The sequence below is a fragment of the Danio rerio genome, chromosome 24 (assembly GCF_049306965.1).
Source record: "Danio rerio strain Tuebingen ecotype United States chromosome 24, GRCz12tu, whole genome shotgun sequence".
Taxonomy (NCBI): Eukaryota; Metazoa; Chordata; class Actinopteri; order Cypriniformes; family Danionidae; genus Danio; species Danio rerio.
This window is the reverse complement of record NC_133199.1, coordinates 32,404,095-32,427,500: the sequence shown is the minus strand read 5'-3', so window position 1 is coordinate 32,427,500 and position 23,406 is coordinate 32,404,095. Positions and strand designations below refer to the sequence as shown.

General features: G+C 36.3%; 2 protein-coding genes and 1 long non-coding RNA gene across 3 annotated transcripts in view; 2 read left to right on the top strand and 1 right to left on the bottom strand.

The window, feature by feature from the left end:
* LOC110438353 (uncharacterized) overlaps positions 1-894 on the bottom strand; it is a 2,701-nt gene extending 1,807 nt beyond the window's left edge. The window contains exons 1-3 of the long non-coding RNA XR_002456637.3: positions 773-894; positions 587-676; positions 1-394 (exon numbers count right to left, since the gene is read on the bottom strand). The exon at positions 1-394 is cut by the window's left edge and continues 1,807 nt beyond it. This is a non-coding gene — a long non-coding RNA (uncharacterized lncRNA). The remainder of the gene's footprint in view (positions 395-586; positions 677-772) is intronic.
* Positions 895-929: 35 nt separating this feature from the next.
* Positions 930-15,220, top strand: cox4i1l (cytochrome c oxidase subunit 4I1, like). Its single transcript, NM_001386468.1, has 5 exons — positions 930-1,054; positions 3,617-3,710; positions 3,959-4,120; positions 6,201-6,332; positions 14,951-15,220. Exons 2-5 carry the CDS (start codon positions 3,617-3,619, stop codon positions 15,082-15,084), a joined length of 522 nt encoding a protein of 173 aa, NP_001373397.1. The 5' UTR covers positions 930-1,054; the 3' UTR covers positions 15,085-15,220.
* Positions 15,221-17,903: 2,683 nt separating this feature from the next.
* Positions 17,904-23,406, top strand: part of bcl2a (BCL2 apoptosis regulator a) — a 91,465-nt gene continuing 85,962 nt past the window's right edge. Inside the window, 1 exon segment of the mRNA NM_001030253.2 lies at positions 17,904-18,510. Within this exon segment, the coding sequence (NP_001025424.1) occupies positions 17,959-18,510 (552 nt within the window). The 5' untranslated portion in view covers positions 17,904-17,958.

The following is a 23,406-nucleotide window of genomic DNA, read 5'->3' as shown; positions in this document are numbered from 1 at the left end:
AGTTCAGTTCAGCTCAGTTCAGTGTGATTTAAAATCATTACTGAGAGTTCTAACACTGAAGAGCAAATTCATCGATGCGTAGCTCTACCAATCCTCAACCATGCGAGCCAGTGGCGACAGCGGAGAGGGAAAAAAAACTTCACCCTATAGGAGTGAAGAAAAAAAACCTTGAGAGAACCAGACTCAGTTGGGCACGACCATTTTAATTTCTCCGCTGGCCAAAAGTCTTGTGCAGAGCTTCAGTCACCGCGGTGGAGGCTGGAAGATGGCCTCAGCGAAGACTCGTCTGTCCCTGGAGCGTCGCTGGAATCAGACTCATGTTCTCCACTCCCCATGACCATCAGCGCAGCAGCAGTCCCGGATATGGAAACCTTGGGATCATCTCGTCGTTGGTCTTGTATCCAATCAACGACACAACAGCTTAATTAGATCATGTTTACTTACACTAAGGTAGGCTATTTGTAGACCAGATGAGATAACATGACCAATGAAAAGACATCTATTCATGTATTTGTTCATGTAACTTTCAGTGCATTAGTTACTACAAACAAACTGCTAATGAACAATTAAGGATACAAGATCTAACCTGTTGATAATCTAGAAACTCGGTTAGCTTATTAGCAACTATTCTGTATTCAACTGGAATAGTTGACTGTTTATTCTGCTGTGGCGACCTCTGAAATAGATACGAAAAATGAATAAATGAATGAATGACATGATAATTGTATTTATTATGTTTTCCCGACCCGACGAAATGACGTGAAGCACTTACAGATGTGAAGAGCAACACCATTCAAATGAAGCTCTGTCTGCCACAAAGGACCTGTTGTTGTTCAATCTTAAAGTGCCCCAAAAGAGTTGCTGGTGCGCGCGCTCGATCTGCCTGTGCGCCTCTGGCGAACTGTTTCCTGCCCGGCGCTCATTGGTTCATTCGGCCGAGAGCTATCAGACACCTGACACACACAAGCCACACGCTTTAACAGACCCATAGAACCATAAAGACAGAGCACGTAGGCAACTTCTAGTCGACCAGCTCAGATCTTCATATCTCAAGGTAAATTCATTTGCATTTACTTATGTATACCAAATATAGTATGCCAATATAAATGCTATTTGCATTTTTTTGTTAGTTTTTTTTCCCAAATATTTCCAGATGTGTTCATGAGATTAAATACTTTTGTTTCTTATTTCTCCCTTTCATTATTTCAATAACTTAAATTAGGCAATTATAGCTTATTTAGACTGCTTTAGAAGTAATGTCGGTTTTGAATAATTTGCATAAAATGACAACAATGCAATATTTTGAACTTGAAATAACCTTTTTCTGGGTGGATGAATAGCCTAAATACTTTCCGAGATCCGCTTTTTTTTCTTTTACAAAATGTTAAATCGATTGCTTTGATAGCCTATATAATCCCTGCACGAGCTAGATCTTTACCATACTATTTGAGGTTTGCAGTATTTATGAAGAATGCGCGCGTGATGGATTTATATTTAGATTTGTATTGTTTCACTTTGCTGGATATTGATGTCACGCCCCCCCCCCCCCCCCCCCCCCCGTGAAGTAATTTTGGCTGCCGAATATTATTCCACACTACGTGACAGGCAGCACATAGCCCGAATCTCCTCTAGACGTGTACTTGATCGTTCACATTTATAAGCATATGGGGCAGGCAGGTGCATGGCGAATGAAATGTGGTCTTTGGACAAATGCAAGTACTCATTTATTAACCTTGCATGCGCGCTCTCGCAAAAAATAAAATTAAATAAAGAACACTATTTAAAGCCATTCAATCGTCTGTGTCCTCAGTGAACTGAATACCTTGACTGAATGTCTGGACCATCACAAGTGAAGGTTGTCCAATCAGTCATATCCAGTATGTGGTCTTTTATGGTGCTTTTTATGTTGGCATTCCTTAATGTGCCCCATGGTAACCTATAGTAACGCCAAAAATATTGTGATATAGTTTTTTTTTTTTTTGCGTGGATCACACTTTTTTTTTAGACAAATCAGAAAATTTATTTACTTTAATACACTAAAGAAATCTGTTATTTTACCTTTTTTCCAGCAGCTGGGGGACCAGAAAAAATAGAAATATAATGGCTGTTAAATTACAAAGATTTACCGTAAAATAACAGACGTTAAATTACAGAAATCAAAATCTAAGGAAATTTCTGAAATTAGCGTCTGTTATTTTATGGTACATTTCTGTCTACTATTTTACTTTTTAAGGAAACGTATGTAATTTAACATCTGTTATTTTACGGTAAGTTTCTGTAATTTTAGGACCATTATTTAAAGTTTTTTTTTGTGTGCACTCCAGCTGTTTAACAGACGCTAAATGACAGATCTTAAACGACAGAAATGTACCTTAAAATAACAGACTTTAAATTACAGAACTTTACAGGAAATTTTAATTCAAGAAAAAATTCTGTAAATTAACATGTTATTTTACGGTAAATATCTGTAAATTAACGTCTGTTATTTAATGGTAAATTTATGTAATTTAATGGTCGTTATGTATATTTTACGTTTTTTTCCCACACCCCAGATGTATAACAGCCGTTAAATTACAGACGTTGAATTACAAAAATTTAAATTTTTTTACGGAAATTTAAATTTAAGGAAATTTCAGTTTTTTAACATCTGTTATTTTACAGTAAATTTCTGTAATTTAACGGTCGTTATTTTACTTTTTGTTTTCGACACCCAGCTGGCGGAATTACAGTAGGCTATATTAGACAAGCATGTATTGATAAAAAGTGACATCATAAAATATATATTTTTCTATTTATTAATGGATATTAGGATATTTATCAAATGTTTTCACTATAATATTATAGAACAACCATTTTCTGCTGTGATAATAAATAGATATAACTGCTTTGTCATCAGAGGAATTACTTAAATTGTATGATATATTAAAGTAAAAAACATGTATTTTACATTGTAATAATATCTGTATTAACAATATTATTCTTTCGTACTCAAATAAATGCAGCTTTGGAGAAAAGAAAATGTATTTGCAAATGTATGAATGTTACGAATGTATTGCCAAAGCATTTATAAAGTTTACATTAAAAAGAGCATACATGTATAATAATAAAAATCACAGTAAAAAAGACAGTAAATTGTAGTAATAATATATAAAAAATAATAATAATAAAATTAAAAAATACAAATTAAAAATAAATAAAATAAATCTGAAAAAAATATATTTAACAATCAATATTAAAAGTTAAAACAGTAAAAATAAATTATAATCAGTATATTTACATTACTATGCTATATTGTCTTTATGCTATGCTCTCTCTCTTCACTGTCATGTAAACATTAGATAATTTTTTAAAAAACATTACTGCTTTCCCCCCCACCCAGTGTCCTACTTTCCTTCATTTAGTCAATTTTGAATAATGATTACAATCTGATACAATAACTGTACCACAGTTGTAGCATTTGTTTTTATAAGGGACTTGATTGAAACTATGTTAACTTGCTAAAAGTGCAGAAATTCAGCTCCTCGAGGGTTTTGAGACGCAGTCATTGTCTCCATTACTATGTGACCCTCCTGAGAGCTTATGAGTTCAGACTATTTGGTGTTGCCATTGTATTCAGATGCTGTCTTCTCGTGCACTGGTGCGGGGACTACAGTCTGGATTCTGGAGGAGACTGTCAACTTCATCTGGAATCTGGGCTGCACACACTCATGGTGAAAACGCAATCTGAAAAGATTAGAAACTTCTCCACCTCTGTCTGTCTGTCTGTCTGTCTATCTATCTATCTATCTGTCTGTCTGTCTGTCTGTCTATCTATCTGTCTGTCTGTCTCTGTCTATCTGTCTGTCTGTCTGTCTGTCTGTCTGTCCGTCTGTCTGTCTGTCTATCTATCTACATATTGTAGCTGCTTTAAATCGCTCCATCATTCTCTGACTGTTGTTGTTTTTGTGAATTTCTCCAGATGTTGATGTGACTGACTGCAGTGTTCCTCAGTACAACAACCGTCTGGACACTCCACTGCCAGATGTTCCATTCGTCAGAAACCTCAGTGCCGAACAGAAGAAACTCAAAGAGAAGGAGAAGGGGCCATGGACCCAACTCAGCAAGGAGGAGAAGCTAGCAAGTAAATCTGAGTCTAACTAAGGCTAACTTTTAGCTTGTTTAATCCAGTGCTCAGTAAAGAAATGATCATGATTATTTTTACAGGTTAGACTTTGACCCTGGGTGTGGAGCACTGTTAATCAATCACAGAAAGCCCAAAAGACCGTTTGCCGTAACAATAGATAGATATATGCCATATTTTTTTATATAAGAAGTAGTTTAAAAAAGAAAATATTACAGGTAATAATTCTTAATTTTTTCAACACATTTCTAAACATAATAGTTTTAATAACTCATTTCTAATCACTGATTTCTTTTATCTTTGCCATGATGACAGTAAATAATATTTGACTAGATATTTTTCAAGTTACTATTATTTAACTTAAAGTGCAATTTATAAGGCTTAAATAGGTTAATTAGACAAGTTACTGTAATTAGGCAATTCGTTATTTAACGATGGTTAGTTCTGTAGTAGACAATCAAAAAATATATAGCTTAAAGGGGCTAATAATTTTGACCTTAAAATGTTTTAAAAAAATTAAAACTGCTTTCATTCTAGCTGAAATAAAACAAAATACTTTCTCCAGAAGAAAAATAATTATAGGAAATACTGTGAAAAATTCCTTGCTCTGTTAAACATCATTTGGGAAATATTTAAAAAAGAAAAAAGGGGGGCTAATAAGTCTGGCTTCAACTGTATATATGTATAAAGTAAATGCTTTAAACAGCCACTGTTGCTCCTTGTTTGATCAGCCTTTTAAACAGCATTGCTCACTTTATTTACCACTAGAAATGATAGTGGAATTGGTTTGATTTCTGACTGAACTCTTGGCAGGATCACATTAATTTTCTCGAGTAGCCATTTGCTTTTTAAAGTTTTGAGGATTCAGCTGGACTTTCCACAAGTCACTCCTTCATAATCAATAGAGTCTGTCTAATGCTATATATATATATATATATATATATATATATATATATATATATATATATATATATATATATATATATATATATATATATATATATATATACAGTTGAAGACAGAATTATTATCCCCCAGCCCACCCTTGATTTTATTTTTTTTTCATTTTTAAATATTTCCCAAATTATATTTAACAGAGAAAATATATTTTCAAAGTATTTCCTAAAATATTTTTTTCTTCTGGAGAAAGTCTTTTTTGTTTTATTTTAGCTAGAAGAAAAGCAGTTTTTAATTTAAAAAAATAAATAGGCGGGCTAATGATTCTCACTTCAACTGTACATATTGTTGATATAGCTCCAATATTAACTGTAATAAATGTATTGTTTGATATTACATTTAATGTTTTGTATAATTCAGGGTGTCCGCAGATCCTTAAAAAGTCTTAAAATTCATAAATTCCATAAAAATAAGGCCTTAATTAATCTTAAAATGTCCTAAATCTGTTTCAAAGGTCTCAAAAATGCAGTCAAATTGACCCGTATAGAAGATTTAGTTTCCGTTGTGAAACGTAAATTATTATTAGTCACTTTAAAGTTTCTTTCTATATAATAAAGTGTTTTAGGGATGGTAATTAAATAATTGTGTTGTGTGTAATTGTAATTGTACTGTACATTATTAAACTTTACAAAAGTCTTACATTTTATTCTGTTTGGTTTAAAAAGGTTCTACAAAATCTTAAATATAATTATCATAAACCTGCAGATACCCTGTTATTGTGCATTTTACATATTTAGGTACATCATATGTATATATATATTTCACTTTTATATTCCGTTATGATGTATAGCAGATTCGTTTACTTAGGTAAGCTCCTTTTCAGCTGATTATTAATATTGTAAATGGGTCATGGTATTGGGTTTCCCAGTACTGGGTTGTGGCTGGAAGGTCATCCGCAGCGTAAAACATATGCTGAAGTAGGTGGCTGTTCATTGTGCTCTGGTGACTTCTGAAATAGAGACAAAACCAAAGGAAATGTTAAGAAATGTTAATGACTTCATGCATATTTTAGATTCAGGTATTAAGGGGTCTTAACCACTAGATGGCAGTGTAGTCCAATAGTAGACTCGGCTTGCCTTCCAAGTGTGCGTGCAATCAAAGCAAGTTTCTCTTTCTTTTGTAGTATACAGACTCACACATGAGCTGTCGTTCCCAGAGATGAGGAAAGGCTCCAAAGAATGGATGACTGTCCTTGCGGGCGTCTTCTTCTTCCTTGGCTTCACAGGGCTGCTTGTTTGGTGGCAGCGTGTCTTTGGTGGGTATATATAAACTGATATTTATATAATAGCCTACATTTATCTCGTTACATATATACAAATTGATTTATTACTAGGCTCTGTGAGTTGATTGATTCTGATTGGTCAGTCACTCTAAATATTATCTGAAACGACCAATTAGAGTTGTCCAATCCAACACTTGTGGTCTTACAGTGGGAATTCTCTCTCTGTGTGTGTGTGTGTGTGTGTGTGTGTGTGTGTGTGTGTGTGTGTGTGTGTGTGTGTGTGTGTGTGTGTGTGTGTGTGTGTGTGTGTGTGTGTGGTGAGTCCACGAGACCTTAGGATGTACTATTCATCATTTTAACTTTCAAAGGAGTCATGTGCAGTCTCATTGTGGCTGCTATTCATTTTCGATTTGTATTACTGAGGTACCCTCTGGTACTTTCTTGCACCTCATTTATCTTAACTTTTAATTTATCTTAACTCTTTCAGTGTAAAATAAAACCAGAAATCCTCGAATGTTGATATTGGGCATATGGTAATTAAAATGAAGCCAAAATATCCAAGGTATGGTAGTCATTTGATGCCTGAAGCCGTGGTCACACTACACTTTTCACCCCATAGACTTCCATTCATACGTATGCGAATGCGGCAGACTAGAAATACAAGTTCGCATGTCACTTTGTAGCAAAGTTCAAGCTCGATAAACTCTGACCTGCGATATCGCATCATGAGATTGCGTGAGAGCAATAGAATATTAAAACATGGCCTCTCTGTACAGAAATTTAAAATATGGACCAAGCACTTGCTTTTTTTATTGTCAAATCATCTTGTATAACCTGCCCCTTTTACCTGACAGAATTCCAGAAGCGTCAACTCTAGTATGAACCCAGCTTGAGTCTGTGCAGTAGGGACTGGAGGTTAAGCCACATTCCCAAACTTTTGCAGACCCAATCACATGTACACAATCATGAAGCCACACTTTATTGTGTAGTGTGTAATAACTAACTAAAACCAAATGTATTAAAAAAAACATACTTTAACATGTCTATGGATAATTTTAACAACCTAAAATAGTGCAATACATCAATTTATTTGAAGTGTTAGTGCAGTTCGTTTCCATAGAGACATGTTTATGTATTATACTGCAACCGGCCACTAGGGGGCAGTATGAATGTTTTGGTGTCTACACTTTCCAGCACTGCAACCTTTTTGAATCAATTTCGACTAATCAGTCATGTCTGAAAGATTGTTTTGTCGAGTTAACGGACATGACCCCCACCACATAATTGTAAGATTTATTATTGTGAAATAAAAACTATATATATATATATTTGCAATTAACTATAAAAGTTGCTGGGGCAGCATGGTGGCGCAGTTGGTAGCAATGTCGCTTCACAGCAAGAAGGTTGCTGGCTTCATACACACACACATACACTATGCAGAATTCCGCTTACCCAATTCACCTACTGTATAGCGCATGTCTTCGCACCCGGAGGAAACCCACACAAACACGGGGAGAACATGCAAACTCCACACAGAAATGCCAACTGACCCTGCCGGGGCTCGAACCAGTGACCTTCTTGCTATGAGGCGATTGTGCTACCCACTGCACCACCGTGCTGCCCAATTATTTTTATAATTTATTTTAACGATTATTAAATTTTTTTTATAAACATTCAATATTTTTTTTAATCAAACTTTGATGCATCACTTTCTTTTGTTCATACCTCGGACAATTTTATCTATTAATGTTAACTATTATTAAAATATTGACAAGAGAACATGGGTTGCTCTAAAAATATTTTTTATTATGCCAAGAATAAAATCAAAAATTTTTTTTAGCCCATTGCACAATTGTCACATTACTGTATAGCTAGTTTCTGTCATTATAGAGTCCAATAATGGCCCAACATTCCTGACCATTATTATCAATAAAGCCTAGAAAACAGGGCATCAGTATATTGTAAACTGACAGATTCACATATTCCTTTCGTTATCAAAGAAATTATTTGTTCTTCAGTTTTAGTTTTGTAACTATTAAATTGTTTTAAATTTAAAAAAAGTAATATATACATCAGTGTAAAACCTATAAATGGTGGAAAAACATATTCTGTAATTGTGTACCTAGGTCTCCACTTTTGCCTTGGCCTCTTTTGGCTTCAATAAACTTATTCCGCTGGTTTAAACAAATACTTTGTTTCTTTCCCACTGCTGTTGCAATTTCAAGTCAAGAATTATTGGTCATCTGGTTATCCCTATGATCATGCATGGACTGATCATAATGATGTCTGTACAGACGTACAGTTTCAGACAAAATCTCTTCAAAGTGATTCATATTCAACTCAAATCAAATGCAGCACCGCGCAAACTGTTCTCATATGAGTCTCATAAAAATCGTTCGCTCCGTCAGCCGAAATCATGTCGCGTGCACCCAAAGTCCTTTTAAGGCAAGTCATTTCACTCGTCGGCCATCTTTGAAACGCTTCTCGGGCAGTATGCTTGGGCATACTGTTTGAATGGGGAAACATCAAATTCTCCAAAACTGCTTGCCAAGCTTGCCATTACATTTCATGTTATGAATAACCAATAAAATTAAACAACGACTGTCTATTTAGTTTCATCTCTAAATGTTCGTATCACACAAAATCTTCAGAAACTCACGTCTGGTCTGATTCCCTCCCCTGGAGAATTGTCATTCTATAGCGATCGCTGATTGGCTACTGTACTAAAAGGTGGGGCTTTATTCACAATATAGCAATTGCTGATTGGCTTCTATACTAGAAGGTCGGGCTTTATTCGCCATATTGACAGTTACACTTTTTCCCATTCAAAAGTATACAAGTGACATGTCTTGTGTATTCTATAAGCTGTGTCTCATTTTAGAGGCTGTATCCTCCGAAGGATGCATTCGAAGTGTGCTGCGTCATCGCAGCACGACGAAGGCTGTCTCGTTTAAAAAAAAATTTGAAGGCTCCTTCAAACGCAGCATCCAAATGCATCCTTCGTTTTCCAGATAATGAAGGACACAACCGGTGGATCCTTTGAACCTCCCAAGATTCATTGCGCACTGAGACCGGCGGGCGCTTTTAAAAGAAAACTCTGGATTAAATGTATGAATTAAGTTTATTTTACTTGCATATGTCAATACGTTAAAAAGCAAAAAGAGAGAAGTCTTACTAAAGAGTGATTTTATAGACAGTTTACATGTTTATGTGTACATGTGTGGATCCAAGGAAATATATTTTCAGCTTTTATAAACCTTGTTTTGCCTTTAGATCGCTTACAATAATTTTAAAATCACTTTGAAAAAAGTCATTACAAATTTTATTAGCACTTATTAACAACACCTGTTACGGATGCTAGCTGACGAGATCTGTCCTCTGTAGGCTAGACAGTCTCATTTCAAAATGCTCGGTTAAGTCTATGTGGACTTCGAAGGACTCATCTTTGAAGTCTGCATCCTTCGGAGGATGCAGCCTCTGAAATGAGACACAGCTATAGTCTCTGGTGCATCCAAAGCGAACGTCCACATACACAGTGATGATGTCACATCTGCCACGCTCACTCAAGAGCAATGGCGTCAATTATAAACCACTCTTTAGGGAGCTTTATATCTTTTTTATGTCCGTTTTATATCTTCATTCATTTTCTTTTCGGCTTAGTCCCTTTATTAATGGGTCAATCCAGCATATGTTTTACACAGCGAATGCCCTTCCAGCTACAACCCATCACTGGGAAACATCCATACACGTTCATTCACACTCATACACTACGGACAATTTAGCTCACCCAATTCATGCAAACTCCACACAAAAATGCCAACTGACCCAGCGGAGGCTAGAAACCAGCAACCTCCTTGCTGTGGGGCGATTGTGCTACCCACTACGCCGTTTTCTATCTTCTAAATGGAAATTTTATCACTGTTTTGATGCGCACTAGCTTATAGATATCTTAAAAACTAACAATACTTATGCTAACATCTAGAAAAATTTATTTCATGGGGCCTTTAAATTACAAAATAGTACCTAGAAAGCACTAAAGTAGGCTATACATTATAAAGAGGTACCACCCAGTGACAGCTCTCATATCTTCTAAATTATTTTTAAAAGTGTTTAACATATTATTTTAACACCTATATAGCTGGAAGGTATACGGTTTTAGACACAGCCATCACTGCAAAAAATGCTTTTCTTGCTTAGATTTTTTGTCTTGTTTCTAGTACAAATATCTAAAAAAATCCTAAATCAAGAAGAATTTCCTAGACAAGCAAAACATATTGTCTTGTTTTGAGAAATAATTTGCCAATATTAAGTGAGTTTTTTCTTAAAACAAGCAAAATAATCTGCCAATGGAGTAAGCAAAATAATCTTACATCAAAAGAAAAAACTAAATTATTTTGCTTACCCCATTGGCAGATTATTTTGCTTGTTTTAAAAAAAACTCACTTAATATTGGCAAATTATTTCTCAAAACAAGACAATATGTTTCGCTTGTCTAGAAAAGGCTTCTTGATATAAGAAATTTTAGATATTTAGACTAGAAACGAGACAAAAAATCTGAGCAAGAAAAGCATTTTTTGCAGTGATGGCATATACTCCAAAAATCTTACATTATTACTTATATAATAACTTATACACATTCTTTTAACGATTTGTTTCTGGTTGCTTTTCAATGCTGGAATTTCATGCATTTCATCATTGCCAATACTCTCTGTTGCTTTGATGTGAGATCCGACCGGATTTAATTGTGTTGATGATTTATTTATTCATCCGATCTGAAAGCAGACGCAGTTATCAAACCCAAAATCAACATAACTTATTGACTCCTGCTAAATGAAGTAACCTCTCTTAAGCATTCCCCGCCAGCGGCTTCTACTCGGATTTCGTTCTTTGTGCCTTTTTTTTTATCCTTTCCTCTAATGTGGCCATAAGACAGATCCCAGAGTACAGATTGCTCTGATTTCATGTGTCAGATGGAGGAATCAGCCTGGCCTTTTTACCTGCAGCACACACTGAAATAATTGGACTGGGTTATGTTTTGCAGTCGACGGGTTTAAAAGAGCAGAAAAAGGGGAAAGATTTACGCGTTCGAGCCCGGGCTTCAGCTCAGGAATCCCTTTAGACCCAGCTGAACTTCTTCACAAATGATAAGAAGGCAGTATGTGTGTGCTGAAGACGGCTGGCAAGCAGTTGACATGTTTAAAACCGAACGAGAGCGCACTGTGTGTATGTGTATGTGTGTATTTGCTTAAGTGTGTGAGCGAGTTTGTGTCGGAAGCAGAAGAGTCTCCTCCATCTCTGTCTCAGAGGCCCCGGCTCTTTGAGGAAGGAAGTCAATGCTACATCACCTCAGGAGAGATATAGTAGAGGAGAATAAACGCAAGGAGGAAAACACCGAAACTAAGAACAAAAGTTTGGTGGGGATCCTTGGAGGCGAGAAAGTGAGAACGGTATAGAAGTCCAAAAAGTCAGTTGTCGGTTGAGCGCCGGGTATTTCCCGCATTGTCTGGCTCGTGTTGTGACTTGAAAAACTTCTTCAGACTCATTAGGGCTGGGTATTAAGGCTCCTCTGAAGTTGACTTTGGTGATTGTCGGGTCTTGAAAAGCAGATGAAAGGGTGTTTTTTTTTCGATAGGCACCTGGGATATGGTCACAATGGTGGATGTTTTAGGTTTTTTTGTGTTGCTTGCAGGTATTTCTGCCTCACAGCTCTATAAAAATTGAACTAAATTACTTGCACGTACCTCAGGGCAGGTGCATTGATAGCACCTGGCGAGAACAAAAATCTGCTTTTCATAATCTATTGGATTTGTTAAGGTGGCAGAAACTATGCTGACTGCCTTGAGGGTTTTCGAAAGGGGAGATTGGTTTGAACGAATGACATGATATACAGCAAATACCAAACATAAAGTCGTAACGTTCATTCATTCATTCATTCATTCATTTTCTTTTCAACTTTACTAATTCCCTATATTAATCTGGGCGGATGCCCTTCCAGTTGCAACCCATCACTGGGAAACATCCATACACACTCATTCACACACACATACTGTACACTACCAATTTAGCTTACCCAATTCACCTGTAGCACATGTTTTTGGACCAGAGCACCCGGAAGAAACCCACGCAAACATGGGGAGACTGTGCAAACTCCATACAGAAATGCAAACTGGCCCAGCCAAGGCTCTAACCAGTGACGTCCTTGCTGTGAGGTGATTGTGCTAACCACTGCACCACCTTGCTGCTGAGTTCAAATCAATAGTAATAAAAAACAGGAAACTATATAAATGTAGGCAACAATAATTGACTTAAGCTGCGGTCACACTGCAATTTTCGCCCCATAGACTTTAATTGATACACACACAAATGTGGCAGACTGGAAATGAAAGCTCATGTGACAAGTTTCACAGTTCACTGCATTGGGAAGTTCAAGGTTGGTGAATTCTGACCTGTGAAATCGCATCACGTGATTGTGCGAGACCAATCGAAGATCAAAACATGACCACTCAGTACAGAAATGTACAATGTGGACCAAACGCTGACTCATTTTATGTTTAATCATCTTGTTTAATCTCGCCCCTTTTCGCAAAGTGCTGTTTCGCCCAGTCCAAAGACTATAAGTGAATTGGGTAAGCTAAATTGTCCGTGTTGTATGTGTGTGAATGAGTGTATGGGTGCTTTCCGGTGATGGGTTGCAGCTGGAAGGGCATGTGTTGCGTAAAACATATGCTGGATAAGTTAGCAGTTTGTTCCGCTGTGGTGACCCCTGAATAATAAAGGGACTAAAGTAAACCAAAAAGAAAATGAATAAATGAATGTTGTGTTGATAATATATAACCTAGTAAATAATTGCACATAAATTACAATTATATTTGTCTATATTTTGAATAATTATTTAATATTTTATAATCAGCATAATATACATTTGAATTAAAAAATAATAATTCAATTAATGCCACATATTTAAATGTCTGTTTTGCTGATTATAAATTATTAAATAATTGTTTAAAATATAGACAAATATAATCGCAATATATGTGCAATTATTTATTAAGTAGTATATTGTTTTAATGTTTTATTTTATTTGAATAAACGCTGTTGTGTTGATAATATGAAACATTATATTAAACTTTAACCTATTTTTTAAACTCATGAGAGTTTCTTAACAATAACCGATTTCCTATTAAAAATAAATTAATAAACAATTCACAGGAGGGCTAATCAGTTTAACTTTAAAAAATGTTTATACATAATTATATTTTTCACTCACCGGCCACTTTATTAGGTACACCTGTCTAACTGCTCGGCAGCAACTTAATGCATTTATGGCATGTAGACATGGTCAAGATGATCTGCTGCAGTTCAAACTGAGCATCAGAATGCGGAAGAAAGGTGATTTAAGTGACTTTGTAGGTAGTCACAGTAGGTAGTGCTGTCCCCTCACAGCAAGAAGGGTGCTGGTTCGAGCCTCGGCTGGGTCAGTTGGCGTTTCTGTGTGGAGTTTTGCATGTTCTCCTTGCGTTTGCGTGGGTTTCCTCCGGGTGCTTCGGTTTCCCTCACAGTCCAAAGACATGCGGTACAGGTGAATTGGGTGAGCTTAATTGTCTGTAGTGTATGAGTGTGTTTGGATGTTTCCCAGAGATAGGTTGGAGCTGAAAGGGCATCCGCTGCGTGAAACATGTGCTGGATAAGTTGGTGGTTCATTCCGCTGTGGCGACCCCGGATTAATAAAGGGACCAAGCTGAAAGAAAATGAATGAATGAATAAATGAACCTCTCGTTACAACTGAGGTATGCAGAAGAGCATCTCTGAATGCACAACACATCCAACCGTGAGGCGGATAGGCTACAGCAGCAGAAGACAACACTGGGACCACTCCTGTCAGCTAAAAACAGGAAACTGTTGCCTGGTCCCATGAGTCTCGATTTCTGCTGCATATTGTTGCTGAGCATGTCCATCCCTTTATGACCACAGTGTACCCACCTTCTAATGGCTACTTCCAGTAGGATATTGTGCCATGTCATAAAGCATGAATCAACTCAGACTGGTTTCTTGAACATGACAATGAGTTCACTGTACTCAAATGGCCTCCACAGTCACCAGTTCTCAATCCAATAGAGCACCTTTAGGATGTAGAAAGGGAGATTTGCATCATGGATGTGCAGCCGACAAATCTACAGTTTGACCAACCCAGTACTAGTAAAGAGTACCTAATAAAGTGGCCAGTATGCTATTATGCTTATACTTTAAAATACAAAATTATAATATTGTAGTAGAAGCCTTTTCACATGTAGACTTAGAAATAGCAAAAGAACCTGCAGTGCAACCTTTCTTCTTTGACCGAGTGCATTTGCATGTTTATTAACCCCAGTTTTACATAAACCAGTTTTGTGATATTACACCGAGATATTGTGCACAATGCAGAGACACAATTGTGTTTTCTAATTTGTTAATTTTTTGTTCTCTGTTCTTTGCCGTGAGCATAAATTAGTTTACAGTTCTACCTAGGGAAAAAATGGATGGGGATTTTGCACAATTAGCCGACTTTCATACCTGATCCAACACTCTTTTTTTAATTTAACGCTTACAGATTGATTTATAGATAAACAATAAGAGCATTCTCAACACACTTATTTTTATGTCTCTTTCCGCAGTGTACGGCGACGTTCCACACACACTCTCTCAGGAGTGGATTGAAAAACAGACTCAGAGGATGTTAGATATGAAAGTGAACCCCATCACTGGATTCGCTCATAAGTGGGACTACGAAAAGAAGCAGTGGAAATAAATGCATTGCGATGTGACGACAGAGAATGTATCAGGTTTGCACTAATGAGGCGTTCCAAACTCAATGCTGTTTAACTGGCAGCCTTAAAATATAAACCTGTGAGAAAATTCCAATAAATGCACTGAATTTAACCTGCTTCAGTGTGTGTTCTGGCTCTGTTTGTGCTGAGAACAAAGCATGTGGTACATCTAACCTGATACCTGACTACTGGAGAGTTTTAGTATGTGTTTACAGGATTGGCTGGGGTGGAGAGGGTGTGACAGAGTGTCATTGGCTGAGATGTGCGAGTTTATCTAATCACATTCCAAGAGCCAAAAATATTTTTTTGTACTGTAAATGTGTGTCTGTGTAAAAAACGAAAGCACGTATAAGTGCTTATATATTGTTTATTTATTGCAGTTCACAAAACAATTGTGCAGTTAATATTTAGAAGTGATAGAAGAGATATTTAATAAAGTTTAATATAGTTTTAGATGGTTAAATAGATTTAGACTCAACGAGATTTAGGACTTTTTAAAAACATTATGTATGATATTTTAGACTTATACAGATCTGCATGCTAAGGATGTTTTTCTAACAGCCCAGTTGATCTATTGGAAAAGATTTGCCCCGTCAAAAAATAAATTAGTTATTTCTTAGCCACATATTTTACATAATGTGTCAAAGAAGCTGTATTCATACTCATTTTTATCAACACTATTATAGGCGCTTTAAAAATTATAATAAACTAAATGCATGCATATGCAACAGTCGATCCAGGGCAGTGTCCTCCACCTATATGGTCTATAAATACACAAAGAATTTTCATTCATTCATTTTCTTTTCGGCTTACTCCCTTTATTAATCTTGGGTCGCCACAGCGGAATGAACCGCCAACTTATCCAGCATATGTTTTATGCAGCGGATGCCCTTCCAGCTGCAACCCATCAATGAGAAACACCCATACACTACCGCATGTCTTTGGACAGTGGGGGAAACCGGAGCACCCGGAGGAAACCCACGCGAATGCAGGGAGAACATGCAAACTCCACACAGAAACGCCAACTGACCCAGCCGAGGCTCGAACCAGCAACCTTCTTGCTGTGAGGCGAGAGCACAACCTGCGTCACTGTGCAGCCCATATTGGTTATGAAGCTATTAAATTAGCTATTATAATATTAGTTATAAACAAAGCATTGTTAAATGTTTTATTGAGATGGATTGTGGGTGATTGGATGACTTTTTGCCTGATTGAGTAGCTTTACATGGACATAGAAAAATTAAGACTAGTTTAAATGATTTAAGACCTACAAGACAAAAAAAAATTAAACCAGAATTTTATGACTTAGAAAGTCTTAAAATTACAAAATTAAAGACCCTGGAGACACCCTGTTGTAGACCCTGTAAGACCATGTAAGAACCCGCTGCCATTGCTTAATTTAAATTAATCTACAACTGCTTATTAGGTTTAGTGGTTAAACTAGTTAAACTTAACATACTTATCATAAATGTTTATTAGATTTATAATTGAAAAGAAAATTACTGTTCCTACTTGTATATATATCTATTCATCCTCTGTATACTGGATATACTAGGTATGTATTTCAGCATATTGTTCATATTGTCAACATTTCCAAATTTCAAGTAAAAACATTGTCATTTAGATTGTTTTTGTTGGAGAAAATGACATTTATTTAGCTACAATTAATGTAAAATATATGCAATTAATTGAACTAAAACAACCTGCATTATTATTTACTACACACAAATAATTCCACTTCTCCCCATAATTAATATAAGATTATTAGCATTATCCTTATGTCGGTTTGTAAATTACCACATAAAGTGTACACATCTAAACTGCACCATATTGCGCAGACAGTTAAAAAAAACAACAAAACAAAAAAAACATTTCAGTCGTTTGAGCAAAACGTGTTACGACACTTCTTGGTTCCCTAAGAAATTCATTTGTCAAAATGTGAAACCCCTGCACTTACAAACACGCCTGAAGTATGGAGTCCCGGGGGGATGTTGAAAAGAAGCTTTGACGAATGAAAAGAAGTGCACTTCAAACACCAACGCAGACACTATTAAATATCAACATCCTACTACGTATGCCAAAACAATGAATGGCGTGACGTAAGGAAGCCCGCCCCCTCGCAGAGAGTGCTCTTCAAACAGCTTCAGTTACAACAGTTTCTGACTGAGCGTCGCTTCAATGAACGCGCCAGCCTCGATGTCATTCGTCGGCGGTGACGGAGCACGCGTAAATTCTGCACGATCCGCACCGCGCGTTGGAGAAACTGCGTTTTGCCAAAACAGCATGGAAATATACTTGTCCATCTGACACGAGGAAAAGTGCTTCGTGCGCTGACTTGGTTGCTATTTTCTCTTCCGTCTTTTCTGGGACCTCGAATGTCAGTGGAATATTTAGAAATACTGCGTTTGCTTTTACTCTCTCCTTCAGTCCTGTAACGTCAACGACGTACGGTGTTTTTTGTATGTGAGTGCGCTTTTGGGTGGATATCCAGTGGAGTGTAATAGAAAAGCGCAGTGAGTTTGAGCAGTGAAGGGTCATTCCTCGCGCCGCGCTCGCGCACTGCAGCAACCGCCAATTCATCCATCAATCGGCGCGCTCTGGACGTGAGGGTTTGCAGCCAGTTCTGGATATAAAGTTAAAAACTAACATTTTAACGAGTCGCAACCAATGAATGTGATGCTAAATTATAACATTTGCCTCAGATATTGCATTTTAATGACAGAATTCACATCAGCGCGATGTGAATTTGACATTTTCCCCAGCTTTTCTCGTTGAGAGACCGTTTTTCCGTTACCATGCACTTCGAATAACCGACTCTTTCCTGCTCGCGCGCGTTTCTATCGTGATTTAAAACCATGGCTAACGAAATTAGCTATGACAATCGGAATATTGTGGAGAAATACCTCAAGCATAAACTTTCAAAGCGAGGATATGTGTGGAAATGTCAGTCCTCTGCTGAGGAAGATGACACCTTCAATAAAGCAGTGGAGGAATCCTCTCCAAACTCTGACAGGAGGCTTCAGGCTCCCTCAGCCGGCGGAGGGAACAACTCTGAATGCCTGATAGCCCGGGTCACTCGTTCAGACCCTCATTTGAGGCTCTACCGGGTGTTACGGGATGCTGGAGATGAAATAGAAAGGATTTACCAACGCGAATTTGAGGAAATGTCCCAACAAATGGTGTTCAACCCAAATTCTGCGCAACGCAGCTTTCTAACCGTGGCCGAAGAGCTCTTTAGAGACGGAGTGAACTGGGGGCGGATCATTGCATTCTTCGAGTTTGGTGGGACCATGTGCGTGGAAAGCGTCAACCGGGAGATGGCGTCCCAGGTAGATAATATTGCACACTGGATGACTGACTACCTGAACGGGCCACTGGAAAACTGGATCGAGGAAAATGGAGGTTGGGTAAGTTTATGGTCAAATGGTCGTGGCCTTTGCCCAGTCATTCATCATTTTATCTCTGCAGCTCAAGAAAATCACAATAACACAGCCTTGTTAAACATGACAGACCAGTAGTGTTTACTAATAAGTAAACAAGTATTATTTATTTCTAAGTGGAACCGAATGTCATCGTAATTAAAGTTTTCGTGACTTTGAGGATGTCTTTTCACTTTGAGACCTTTATACATTCTTTCATGTTTTATCTTGTAGTGTAATGAACCAAACACTAAAACATTACTCTTTCACACTTTATTTTCATTGTCCTTTTGTTGAATTTAAGTTACATTGCATCTGCATGCTGACTAATTCTTATTAGATTATGAGTAAACTGTTAGGTTGGGGTTAGGGTTAGTGTAAGTTGACATGTACTTGCAAAGTTTCTTTTAGTCAGTTAAATGTCTGTTGAAGGGGCAGTATCAACAGATATTAAGCAGTCTGCTAATACTCAAGTGTGGACCATCAAAATAAAGTGTTAACCATTTCTCTAATATATTGCATAGCCTATATATAGCAAATTAAAGGATGTTAGATATTTATATTGAGTCCTGTCCAAACTTCCTTTATAAAAATGTCTTTAAAATGAATAATGGTATCTTTATGGTGTGTAAGTTGAGTAGGAATAATTTACAGTTTCAGTATAAGGCAATGAAAGGAGTTTAGCCCATTCTTTCTGCAGTGGTACTTAGAGTGGGTTGTTTGAATGGAGCGTATTTGAGTTTAGTCAGCTTTGGTTTTGACAGTTCAATCAAGGTGAGAGTGATGGTTCAATCTATGTAAGCCACACCTCCTCTCATGTCATATCTAAAACGAAAGTGAGAGCCATGTTTTTTAACTTCATGTTTAATTTTAACTTTATTGCATGCTGTAGGTCATAATGAATTCTTGCACAGTTGCAAAAGAAAAATGTATGGTCTAATAAATCAGTAAAGAAGTTTTTTAAGGAAATAAAATGAACTGAAAATCGCCTTTTGAATATTATACTCCATATTTTAAAACATATTCTGTGAATATTTTGAAAGTGAAATCTGGAAGTTAAATGTTGATTATTGTATTTAAGTATGAAAATGTGTTTTGAATTTAAATATTCACAGCTTAAACAAATAGCTTTGTTAAATTTCAGTACATAAAATTACAAACCCCAGCAATTCAAGTCATTAAAATGCTAGCAGTTGTTAATTCAATGTATTATTTTTTTTTCAGTTAGTGCTATGTGACAAGCTTTTTATTTCAATACTTTTGGCATTGCTTTTGTTCCCTAAATGGAGAAATGTTTACAGCAAAGAATGCTTTGATTTACCATGGGACAGCTTAAAGAACATGCTATTTTCTGTCTGAAGATATCTATTGTGGATCCTGTTTGTAAGCCTAAGATCTCTAAACCTGAGATGCCCCAACTAGGGCCCGCGGGCCAAAGTTGGCCAATGGTATCTTATGATTTGGCCCACCATATCTGAGAAGAGAGGGAGAATGATAGAGATGGATTCGAGATTGTCAATTAATATTAATTTTTGTTTGTTTTATTGTAAAAAAGTTGTTTTATTGTTAACATATGTGATTGTTTGTTTTCATTGCAATAAGTTATCATTTAAAAATTAAACCTGTATTAGTTAATTCAATTTTAGGTAATGTTTTCTTTCTTTTTTTTTTTTTTTGAAATATTATGAAGTAAATTAGGAAATTACATGTGGTAACTTGAATGTAATGTAGTTTGTTATATTTACAGTGGTCAGCATATATAAGTACAGCCCTCACAAATCTCTCTTTTGAATTAACATTTTCAATAAAAAGCTATTCAATATTAAATTTGTGCATATTAGATTAGTCAGTACTGAAGCTAGATCTGGAGCTTATCTAGCAAATAACTTACGACAACAGACAAACACCAGTACACCCAAATGTATATGTTATACAAAAATATTAAAAACAAATTTAAAAAAAAGGAAAAGAAAAGAGCAGCAAAAAATTGAAAAATCTAGTTTTGTTTAATTTAGTTAGTGTAGTTTGTCATTTTCTTTTCAATACTTTGCTTTATTTTATTTAATTGTATTATCTTTCAATTTCTACAGTGTATATTTTTGGTAACTAAAATATTATTTTAATAATTATATCTGTTTAATAAATTTGTTTTGTTTAAATGCACAAAAATACATTGCCTATTCACTGAGAAATGGATAGAAATATTTATTTTTAAAATGGCGTGTACTCAATTATGCTGAGCATGTCTTTTAGGCCCATGGCTCTTGATGACATTTGGTGTTTGGCCCTCTGCTTTGACATCTGCTAAAATGACTAAACATAAATATGATACAAAATACTAAAATAATAATATATATTTTTCATCCATGAATTATAAAAATAAGGTGACTCGATCGATCGACCAGAGATTGGTATCGGCCGATAATCACATGTAATGACTCGATTAGTACACTGATTTGGCCAATATCATGAACTGATCACAAGTGTTTGTGTTAGTTGGAGATGAGCAAAATATTTAAATGACCTTGCATATATTATTTAGGCCTTTTTTACATATAAGAACTGAAAGTTCTGTGTGTGGACAAGATTGTAAGTTCACTTTACTTATTGCAATAAACAGTAGTTTATAGGCCTATTTCCTTTTACTAAAGAAGTAATGGATATATAGGTGTGCATTTTAACTTCCTATGCATCAAATATGCATAGGAATCCAAAGTTTTTCTTGATTCAGACATGTTGTTTGCAAATTGCATTATTAGTCATTTTTCTAACCAATGTTTTTTTGTCTGCTATCCATTATGTTCTGTAAAGCAGCTTTACACCTAAATGGTTATAAGAGACGTGTTTGAGACATTATATGCAATATCCTTCATTTATTCTCTTAGGTAAGTTGAGATCTCTACTTAAGTATCATACTTAGAGGGAAAATGTGCTTAATGCATTGTAAAGCCTGGAGCATCAGAATTAGGACTCCGTATCGGCCGATCACCATGACAAGGAATCGGTACTCGTTATCGGCTGCAAAAATCCTGATCGGAGCATCCCTACTAAAAATAAATGAATATTTTAATAAAATATGCAAAATTCAAGTTTAATAGTGTGTGCTGAAATATATGGTTCATATATTCTGATTTATAATGATGCTATGCTAACTGGCCCTTTCTTGGTTGGTTTATTTGAAGATAAATAAAATATGCCACATGTTAGAACCATGTATGAATGCTTTACTCCCTAGTCAAAACAAGTAAACATTTTTTATTCCTTCTTTTTTTTTTTAGAACCCTTGTTTTAACACTATCCTTCACTCTCACTGCAGTGCTTCCATCCTGAATTATTTACGGTATAAATTGGAGCAGCCCATCAAGTGTTGCTTCTGTTTGGGTGGACTGACTCCACCCTCTTCATATGCAGTGCAGCATCTCAAAAAAAAAATAAAAAAAACTGGTCTAAGAATAGGAGACCAGTCCTACAAAGCACTTACTGAACTACATTATGCATGTGCATCGTTGGATAAAATGGTGGAATTGTGTGTTTGGGACTCTTCTTGAATATTTAACCATATGTGTGTGCTATTATAAGAGATGATTTCAGTCTTCTTCTTCGGACTAGAGGTTATCCTCGTTTCTCCGCTGTGCAGGTGGCCCAGAAGAGCCATTATTTCTGTCTGAACGAAAGGTGTGCTGGGGCTGAATTAATGATGGTCATTACTCACCACATCTGCTGCAGGTTAGACTGACTCAAATGGTCTGTGATAAAGTGAGGTGCACGGAGAGCCTTTCAGAGCGACTGGCGTACACAAACACTCCAGACGCAAACCTGCTTTCCCCATTCCCAGTCTGTGATTTTAAAGGTCAACTGTAATTAATAGACGGTTGACTATTTTATTAGCTACACAGTGACGCATGACCGTATCAACGCTGTCATCCCTTTATCTGAAGAGATGCAGTGCAATTAGGACACAATTAGCAGAGAAGCATTTTAATAAGCCTTTAACACTTGCCTGCATTATTCACAAAGCTCAGCAATTTTGTCCAGAGGCGATGAATGATTTATTTATTTCATTTTCCCATGAAAAGCACATCTCCAGTTTGCATTAAGACTGTTATTGCTGAGAGAATTGGATGGCTCACGAGAGTTATACATTACATCGAGTCTGTCATTAACAGCTTCTTTAAACGTACCATTTGTTTTGAAGTGCTGAGAGCATTTGACGTTGATATATAATCACACAGGGGATGCTTCCCGCATGATTTCTTCTTTTGTAGTTAGTTATTTTAAGGGAATCTTTATTAAGTTACTGATAATGTCCCGATAGCTCACCCTAAGAGCGCTGGTGCTGTTTAGGCTTGTTCGTTTGCGTACGTCTCTTACAAAGAATGCATTTAAACTTAGCTGTGATGAGATTTATAAGGCTTTTATCTCAAGAACAGAAGCATCAGTGGGGATGTGGCCAGTGAAAACAACTATAAGCTTTACTTGAATGTCTATTACTCTGTATAAAGTTCAAGTAGAAGTTCTGCTTTGTCAATTCACAGTTAAGTATGTCAAGTGTTTGTAGTCTTCATTTCCCCCATTAAAAGGTCCTCCGGTGTGTTTGGGCTTCCCATTTGCCCTAAATTGGTCAGATGGCTTTAGTTCTCTGCCAGAAAGAAATGTCCTCTCCACCCATAGCTAATCCCAATTTATTATCCTCCTCTTGAATTAATGTGATTCATTAATCCTTGGATAAAATCTGTCTGGAGAATACATGATTCAGCTATACCACGCTGCTTATTACTGTTTATTTCAGACCTCATGCAGGAATACCCGTTTAACCAAGCAATCCCTTGAAACCATTGTCTTCAGCCACTGTCACAAATTGAGTTAAGAGTTTTAAAAACATAC